This window comes from Papilio machaon, chromosome 26 (genome assembly GCF_912999745.1).
Source record: "Papilio machaon chromosome 26, ilPapMach1.1, whole genome shotgun sequence".
Taxonomy (NCBI): domain Eukaryota; kingdom Metazoa; phylum Arthropoda; class Insecta; order Lepidoptera; family Papilionidae; genus Papilio; species Papilio machaon.
In genome coordinates, this window is record NC_060011.1 from 9,671 (window position 1) to 20,169 (window position 10,499).

The 10,499-nt window shown below is 39.8% G+C and overlaps 1 protein-coding gene across 1 annotated transcript; it reads left to right on the forward strand.

Moving 5' to 3' along the window:
- The first annotated feature begins 826 nt into the window (after positions 1-826).
- LOC123722519 (zinc finger CCCH domain-containing protein 13-like) lies at positions 827-2,284 on the forward strand. The gene has a single exon (XM_045684583.1). The coding sequence runs from the start codon at positions 827-829 to the stop codon at positions 2,282-2,284; it is 1,458 nt and encodes a 485-aa protein (XP_045540539.1).
- Positions 2,285-10,499: the final 8,215 nt, after the last annotated feature.

A 10,499-nucleotide genomic window follows, 5' to 3' on the forward strand; every position in this document is an offset into this window, starting at 1 on the left:
CGGGGTTTTCTACAGGACACTTGTCACGACCTGGGCTAACGTTTTAATGACCAAAATTGTATTTTGAAAATTTGACAAAAATTGTGACAAAGCAAATAAATTTAAATAGCCCTATTCGAGCTGAGACAGACAAGCCCAAACACGACTATTTTTGGTTACGGGACTCAGGAGATACAGTCGCGGAACTAAAATCCTCCGCCATCTTGGATTTTAATCAAAAATTTCGAATCCCTGTAGCTCCGGCCACACTTGCAGTAGGATACTCGTGTTTGGTATCGTTGGAAAGGACTTGAGAAGAGCCTTCCATTGCAGGCAATAAGACGACTCTAGATAGAGCCAGACTCTAGTAGAGCAAAAAATTTTTGTGTTTTTAAACTTAAACAAGAAATTTGACAAGAAGTAATTGTAGGAGCCTGGCGCTACCGTCTAATTAGTATATAGAGACGATCTCTACAAATTGTAGAGTCATTGTAAAATAAGTTAATTAAGCTTTTTAAGCATTTATTTGCCTGTAACTGTCGTCGCGCATCTATTGCGCAATACCTAGGTTAATTGGAAAATTTTATTGACGTATAAAAGTTTTTTGACTTTATACATAGATTGTAAGTTATTAGGAGTATAAGATAAATAGTGCGACGGGGTTTATTGACCCCAACAAAAATAGACTAAAATAAATTTATTGTATATTACTTAGACTTCCGATAATAAATTAGACAAAGACAATATTAGTCCATAAAATAGAGTCAAGTAAGGTTTATTGACCTGAGTTTTAAAAATTTGTAGGTAAATTAATAGTATTGATTATCGACACATACCCCCTGACATAATGTTTGGTTTTCGTACACCGGATAAAAAGACAGATAACACAGAGACATCAAGAATGGAGAAACCCGGAACATCCCGGTTTGACCCATTATCAAATAAGACGTCCCACGTAAGGAAAAGCATTGGAGAATGGGAGAATGGAAAAGGGAAGGCAACTCAGTCCCCGACAGAATCAACAGAAGTAGAAAGGACAAGAAAAAAGGAAACGGCTACAAAAGAGAAAAACGAGAACGTAAGAAGAATGTCATCGGAGATTGTGGTCATAAGCCCACCAAAGAAACAAAGTAAAATAGCTGAGGCAAAAGCCTGCGTTACCAAAGCGAAAATTAATTTAAATATGTCAAGGAACATTAAGACAGAGATAAAGACTGGAGTGGCGGAGGCTATTGACAGGCTGTATGGAATTGTTAAGGAAATGGCTAAAGAAATGGAAAAAGGAGAAGAGAAGAAACCAAATGAGAAAGAAAGAAAAAGAGAAAACTTGGAGAAACAAAAGGAAAAGGAGAAGGAACAAGAACAAGACCTAGAAAAAGAGAAAGAGAAAGAGAGTGTCTTAATCAAGAAGATGGAAGAACACGCAAAATTAATAGAAGAAAGTAATGCAAAAATCAGAGAACTAAACGACAATCTAGAGAAGTACCAAGAAAAAGAAAAACAAACGTACGCAAACGTAGTAACGCAGAACAAAGGGAAATCGATGGAGAAAAACGTAATGCATTCGGTGGTTGTAACTGCTAAAGACGAGAATGAAACAGGAGAAGAAGTACTGAATAGAATTAGGAAAGCTGTAAATGCAAAAGATGGAGAAATAGCAGTTGAAAGGATACGCAAGGCGAAGGACAGAAAAGTTATCGTAGGATGCAGGACGGAACAGGATAGAAAACAACTAAAAGAAAGGCTAGAAACTGTAAAAGACCACTTAGAAGTACAAGAGATCAAAAATAAAAATCCGCTAGTTATCTTGCGAGATGTATTCAAATATAATAGCGACGATGACGTATTAGCCGCGTTGAGAAACCAGAATAAGAATATTTTTAAAAATCTAGAAGAAGAAAAGATGGAGATTATATACAAAAGGCGAGCCAGAAATCCACACGCAAACCATATTGTCATGAGAGTGGCCCCTCAAATATGGCAAAGAATGGTCGATGCAGAAAGAGTCCAAGTAGACTTGCAGAGAATCAGGGTCGAAGACCAGTCGCCGGTAATACAGTGTTCGACGTGTTTAGGCTACGGACACCCGAAAAGACTCTGCAAGGAACAGGTGGAAAAGTGCAGCCACTGCGGAGGACCGCACAAAAAGGTGGACTGCACAGACTGGCTCGCCGGGACTGATCCAACATGCTGCAATTGCAAGCATGAAAAGTTGGACAGAGCGGACCATAACACTTTCAGCCACGAGTGCCCGATAAGAAAGCGGTGGGACGCCTTGGCGCGGTCTGCCATTTCATATTGCTAAAGGCGCACCGGGCACTCATCCTGAACTCACTCTCGATATTCGGGGAGACGCGATAGAAAATGGTTGTTACGAAGTAGACAATTGCTCGGTTGCTCTTCTTGAGATTATGCACAATACGGGAATAGCAAACAAGAGGGAATTCCGTAACAAAACAGGAAAAAGACTAGAAGAAAACAAAATTTATAATAATATGGAATTTGGAAAAATTAAAGATAGTCGGAATAAAATAGTACATAATTTTATTAAGGCTATAATAAAACTTTTGGACGAAAAATCTAAATTATTATTGAAAGAAAAAAGAAAAAATTTGTTATTGTGGATTAAAACTAAAATTAAAGTACTTACCAACAAAAAACGTAAAGACCTGGAAAAAAGGAACCGAACATCTAGCGCCGCCCCGAGCAGCCGAGAGTGGGCTGCGAAAAAACATCAAAAGGCTGTGAAGGACATAGGTTTTATCGACGCCGAGACCAGCAGAACAGACAGACAAAATACGCGAAAACAAATGCCGAGTCGCATAATGAGGCATGTCACCCGGCACTTATCAGAGGCGAACTCGAGCGGGCAGCGGCGTCGATGAGCCCAAAAAAAAAAAAAAAGCTCCAAAAAATTAGTGGATCGACTGCTGACTTTTGCTGTGCGGCAACAGCACAAATACAAGAGTTGTTATTGATACTAGTAAAAATAGAATTACCTGTCTTCCTCACCGCGCAGATAAATCGACGTGGACGTCTTATGAAATTAAAATATTCAGCCCTACTGGGTCACTGCCGAGACGGCAAACCTGAAACAGAAAACATAACAAAGTAAAAATTATAAAAGAAAAACTAAAGATATAGAAATAGAAATAGAACAAAAATTTAAAGTATTATAAAAATGGTAAAATAGTAACAGTAAAAATCAAGTTGGGGATACTTATCGGCTATTCTTCGGTATTTGCGACGCAAAGCCGCAACTGCTGACGCTTCCTTGAATGTATCCCAGTATACACAGAGAGAAGCGTCACCCAGCCTGGAAATAAAAAGACAAGCACCAATTAGATAATGAAACAAACAAAATTAACCTATCCTAAACCTAAATAAAAAAGAGCAAGTAAAATGTAAAAGGAACAATAAAGTCTCTGACCCACTATGTCAGGGGGTATCAGCCGGGAGGCACAAAAGTGGCCTCCCACCACAAAAAAAAAAAAAAAAAAAAAAAAACCTAACCTAACCTAACCTAACCTAACCTAACCTAACCTAACCTAACCTAACCTAACCTAACCTAACCTAACCTAACCTAACCTAACCTAACCTAACCTAACCTAACCTAACCTAACCTAACCTAACCTAACCTAACCTAACCTAACCTAACCTAACCTAACCTAACCTAACCTAACCTAACCTAACCTAACCTAACCTAACCTAACCTAACCTAACCTAACCTAACCTAACCTAACCTAACCTAACCTAACCTAACCTAACCTAACCTAACCTAACCTAACCTACCTACCTACCTACCTACCTACCTACCTACCTACCTACCTACCTACCTACCTACCTACCTACCTACCTACCTACCTACCTACCTACCTACCTACCTACCTACCTACCTACCTACCTACCTACCTACCTACCTACCTACCTACCTACCTACCTACCTACCTACCTACCTACCTACCTACCTACCTACCTACCTACCTACCTACCTACCTACCTACCTACCTACCTACCTACCTACCTACCTACCTACCTACCTACCTACCTACCTACCTACCTACCTACCTACCTACCTACCTACCTACCTACCTACCTACCTACCTACCTACCTACCTACCTACCTACCTACCTACCTACCTACCTACCTACCTACCTACCTACCTACCTACCTACCTACCTACCTACCTACCTACCTACCTACCTACCTACCTACCTACCTACCTACCTACCTACCTACCTACCTACCTACCTACCTACCTACCTACCTACCTACCTACCTACCTACCTACCTACCTACCTACCTACCTACCTACCTACCTACCTACCTACCTACCTACCTACCTACCTACCTACCTACCTACCTACCTACCTACCTACCTACCTACCTACCTACCTACCTACCTACCTACCTACCTACCTACCTACCTACCTACCTACCTACCTACCTACCTACCTACCTACCTACCTACCTACCTACCTACCTACCTACCTACCTACCTACCTACCTACCTACCTACCTACCTACCTACCTACCTACCTACCTACCTACCTACCTACCTACCTACCTACCTACCTACCTACCTACCTACCTACCTACCTACCTACCTACCTACCTACCTACCTACCTACCTACCTACCTACCTACCTACCTACCTACCTACCTACCTACCTACCTACCTACCTACCTACCTACCTACCTACCTACCTACCTACCTACCTACCTACCTACCTACCTACCTACCTACCTACCTACCTACCTACCTACCTACCTACCTACCTACCTACCTACCTACCTACCTACCTACCTACCTACCTACCTACCTACCTACCTACCTACCTACCTACCTACCTACCTACCTACCTACCTACCTACCTACCTACCTAGGCAGTGGAAGGAGGCCTACGTCAAAATCGTCCCCAAACATGGTAGACCAGACAACACCCAACTAACTTCATTCAGACCTATCGGGCTCCTCCCTGTATTCGGAAAACTTCTTGAAAAAAAAAAAAAAAAAAAAAAAAAAAAAAAAAAAAAATTATTCATCAAACGAGTCACATACATAGCTTACAAAAATGATAAACTCAACACGAGACAATTCGGATTCAAAGAGCAGACCAACACAATATCAGCCATACACAGCGCATTGGATATAATTAAAACTGCCAAATCAGAGAAACGTCTTGTAATTGCGGTCTCTCTAGATATTAAAGCAGCGTTTGACAATGCCTGGTGGCCGGTACTCTTTCACCGTCTCAGACAACATAACTGCCCTAGAAACATTTTTGAACTCATCCAAAGTTACACACAGAATCGTAAAGTCACTATGAAGCATGCCGGAGCACGAGTCACCAAAACCATGACCAAGGGATGCGTCCAAGGGTCAACCTGTGGACCCATCTTTTGGAATGTAATCCTAGATGAACTTCTCGATTTACCCCTCCCCCCAGGATGCCATATACAGGCGTTCGCTGATGACGTCTTCCTCACGATTACCGCAAAAAAAAAAAAAAAAAAAAAACGTCGAAGAGATAGAACACCACACAAACAGCGCCTTAGACACAATAGTTAAATGGGGAAGGAGCGTTAAACTTGAGTTTGGCCCATCCAAAACTAAAGTAATTTCATTCACGCCCAGATCTAAAAGAGCCATTATTAAAATAGACAATCACACACTCATTTTTGATAAAGAAATTAAATATTTAGGCCTAATAATAGACGAGAATTTGACGTTCACCGGCCATGTGCATTTCATTATCAATAAAGCGAGTCGAATTTTCAATAAACTTTGCCTTTACACAAGACCCACTTGGGGCGCACATCCAGAGAACATCAGGACCATCCACAATCAAGTTTTAACACCTATAATCACTTACGCGGCGGGTATTTGGGGACACATTGCCCATAAACTATATATAAAAAATGTCCTACAGAGATTACAACGAGGCTTTGCAATTAAAGCCATCAGGGCATTCCGCACTGTCTCCACAACCGAAGCGCTGGCGCTCGCTCAGTTCACTCCATTTGACCTAAACATTTTAGAACAACATGCTATAGAAACCACCCGACTCACAGGTGCATCCCCCATCATACCCAACAATATCCCTTTAGAACACCCCACCCCTCCAGGCAAGCTCCTTCACCCTGCACTCAGAATAAATACTGAAATCAGTAAACTAAGCAACCAGGAGGAAATCGACCAAATTTGCCCCCCACACGCCTGTCAAATTTACACTGACGGCAGCAAACAAGAGGACGGGGCGGTAGGTGCAGCATTTGTATGCTGGGACCCACATACCAATAGATCCACACCCAAAAAATACAAACTCCACCACACTTGCACAGTTTTCCAAGCAGAACTTTTTGCCATTTCAGAAGCATGCAATTGGGCACGTAATAAAAAATTCACAAACACATATATCTTTACTGATTCTCTCTCATCCATACAGGCCATTCACAATAGGAGTAACACCCATCCACTCGTCACTAAAATTCATAACATTATACACTCACACAGAGATATAGGGGAAATCAAAATTTTATGGGTCAAAAGCCACATTGGTATTACTGGCAACGAGACCGCAGATTCCTTAGCCAACTCAGCAGCCACATTACATAGAAGCCCCGATTATGCCTACTTCCCTCTATCATACGTTAAGCAACAAATACGTCTTCGTCAGCGCCAAACCTGGGAAGCCAGGTATCAGAGCGCGCCACAGGGAAGCCACACAAAAACTTTGCTCCCCACACTTGACAGTGTGTCCAACCTCTGGGCGGCTACCAAAGTCACATTTCAGCTCACGCAATTTCTCACTGGACACGGTTACCATAAGGCTTACCTATACAGATTTAAAATAGTAGATAACGAGACATGCCCCTGTGACGAGACAACGGCTCAAACTCTAACCCATTTAATAAAAGAGTGCCCGCGATTCCTTAGCCGAAGAATTGACCACGAACTCTTTTGCGGAAATCTTAAGGTGCCCCCCTATACACTCACCGAAATAATCAATAAAGCGTCTGCCATAGAGTCCTTCGTTAAATTCATAACCCACATCATCGACAACCTTAAACTATTCAATTCTTCAATAAATCAGTGAAACATTATACCTAGTACATACCATTATTTATATTATCCATCTTTTATTTATTTTTCTATATCATTATTTGAGTCATACTATCAACATCATTAATAATCACCAATTCTTTGTAAGTTACCTAAGGCTTTTATAATGTGATTTATAAACATGTCGCCAATATACGGAGTATAGCTCACGACTAATTATATGTTTTAACTTTTAGTTTTACCAAATTTAAGAATTTATTCCATCAGTTATATATGTCAGATATACGTTAGATATAGGGTTTTATCCGCGTTTGTATTTCATTTTCATTTTCATAGATAAACAGCAGTATGTATGTATCGTAAGAATTTTCTACTTATATCCAAATATAAAGAATTGTTTTGTTTTGTTTCGTTTTTATGTATAGAATTAGATATAGTAATAAATTAGTTATAGGAACACTGCGCCCAGGCAGCAGTCAGACAATAGTATCAAATCGCTTAGGATGACTGCTGCCCGGGCCCTGCGACACAATATGTAAAAGATCTCCTAGCACATAAGGAAATTTAAAAATTGTGAATCACATGAATAAATTCCCATCCGGAAGGGTGTACTCTCGGGTGGAAAATAAAAAAAAATAAAAATAAAAAAAACAAAAACCCACCTAACCTACCTACCTACCTACGGTAGTACAGGTAACAACGGCGGCTCTACGCCGCAGACGAAACGCCGGTAACATACAGTCAATCACAGGTCACAGTTCTAGGACAAAAAAGTACTTTATCGTAACTCACAGTTAGTCGACATACACGTATGTATACCAAATAGTTTACACATAACAAAACATATATTTTCTTTTGAGTTAATCGCGTTCATAAAACTAAACACGAGACATGACACTAAAAGTTTACACAATAATTGTTATTTGTTTTCAGAACTATAATTTTAAATTAAAATAACAAAAGACGATTCCAGCTTTACGTTAAAACTAGTTAGGACTCGGCGGCGTCCCGACAGGATGCGCACGCGCGTGTTACTCGTTTTATGTCTCGCGGCTCACGGCGATGCGGGGAATTCCGTCGGGCGCGCAGTCGGGCGGATTGTCGGGACGTCCCCGGAGCGCGTCCAATCCGAGAGGTAGCGGAATTTGAACGCGGTGCTATAGTAGATACTTATTTACGTATGTCATGTATGCGTTTTATGTACCTTTTTATATTATTATATTTTTGGATTGTTTTAAAAAAAAAAAGCATTAAACTCTGTTATTTTTTCATTGGGAAAAAAAAAATCACGTAAAATCCAGTAATACATGGACAGAATACTTTTAACAAACAAAATAGTACTAGTCATTTTATCATCAAACCGTTGCGAGCGCGGTGTGTGACGTCTAAAAAAACTAAATAACAAATAAAAATAATTCGATTAAAGTAACATACATGACTTAAGGCTGTATAAAATAAAGCCTTTGGCCACTTATTAAAAGAAACTGTCAAAGTTACGTCAAAAGTAGTGGAAAAAACTAACCTAAATTACGATTTTATTTATTCAATAACTAAAAATCTACGAGTTTCCGCAACTTTTAACTTTGTCTAGTATGTCCTGAGATATAATTGTGTTCGCCATATAAATTGCAGCTGACAACTTGACGGTACGTAATCTAAAGTTTAGCCCTCCTTGTTATTAATGCCAAATTAATTGTATAGAAAAAAGAAAAAATGTTCACCTAATCTTTTCTTGATTAATATTCAGAAGAAAAACCGTTTGGAGGTATCTAAATTGATATGCTATAGTTAAAAAAAAAAAAGAAAAAAAAAAAGATAAGCAGCTCTTTTCAATTTCTTTTCTATTACAAGATGACGTGACGGCTTTGATATATTAGGTCCTTACATATGAAATTGGCGTTTTTCGTACTGGCCACTTTAATCACGAATTTCTCCTCTTTGGTAAGGAATTCCAAATTCAAATTTGTACAGCTATAGACTCATGTATTTGTGGTTCGATGACCGTCATTCATTTGTTTTTTTTCTTCTGTTTTTTTCTGTTTGCGTCACTCATTTTACAAAATGGAAAACTTAAAATATCGCATTATTTCGAGTACGAGTTCCGCCGTGGTACTAGTGCTGCGGAAACGACTCGAAGGGTGAATGATGTGTATGGCGGTCGTGTTGCAAAAGAAAACACAGTTCGTTTTTGGTTCCAACGTTTTCGTTCTGGAAATTTCGATCTGTAGAACAAGCCCCGTGGACGGCCTAAGACTCAAGTTGATAATGAAGAGTTGAAGGCTATTGTGGAAGCGGATCCATCGCAAACCACGTCCGAGTTAGCTGCAGGCTGCGATGTTAGTGATAAAACTGTTTTAATTCACTTGAAGCAAATTGGGAAGATTAAAAAGCTTGAAAGGTGGGTACCTCACGAATTGACTGAAGCAAACCGGCAAACGCGCGTCGACTGTTGCGTTACATTACTGAACCGGCACAATAATGAAGGTATTTTAAACCGAATCATTACCTGTGGTGAAAAATGGGTTCTTTACGATAATCGGAAGCGCTCAGCGCAATGGTTGGATCCTGGCCAGCCAGCCAAATCCTGCCCCAAGCGAAAATTAACCCCAAAAAAGTTACTTGTAAGCGTTTGGTGGATTAGTGCCGGTATTGTTCATTACAGTTTTCTCAAATCTGGCCAGACTATTACGGCTGATGTCTATTGTCAGCAATTGCAAACCATGATGGAAAAGCTAGCGGCTAAACAACCTAGGCTGGTCAATCGCTCCACGCCACTGCTGCTTCACGACAACGCTAGACCACACACTGCGCAACAGACGGCTACTAAATTAGAAGAGCTTCAATTGGAAAGTCTAAGACATCCTCCGTACTCCCCGGACCTTGCTCCAACAGATTACCATTTTTTTCGAAATTTGGATAACTTCTTGCAAGGGAAAAAATTCAACTCCGATGGGGCAGTCCAAATCGCCTTCAAAGATTTTATTTTGAAAGATTAATTAAGATTTTGATTCCCGTCCGACTGGTTTTTTTAGTAAAGGGATCAATGAACTACCTATGAGATGGCAAAAGTGCATAGAAAATAATGGTTCATACTTTGATTAATTAAATATATTATATTAAAAAATATTCGACTTTTTGTTCCTCCCATACAAAACGCCAATTTCATATGTAAGGACCTAATATTATGACGTTGACAGGAGGGCGCTAGTGAGATATTTATTTTAGTTTTACTTATGCTCACCGTTTCAGACCTTTTCGGTCTGTCTGTATCATATATGTATGTATACGGATTACTATTCTGATGTCAAAATCGACAGGATTTCAAAGGATATTCCTTCCAAGCCTTCTGAGTACACTACGAAAGATGTTTTGTTTTTTTTTTATTTTAATAATAGACAATTGAATTATAAAGAATCTTTATTATCACAAAAATGGCACATTTAGACGCTCGGC

Bases quoted from the DNA above. Each gene is read 5' to 3' on its own strand.
- LOC123722519 (XM_045684583.1), top strand. From the start codon at position 827: ATGTTTGGTTTTCGTACACCGGATAAAAAGACAGATAACACAGAGACA.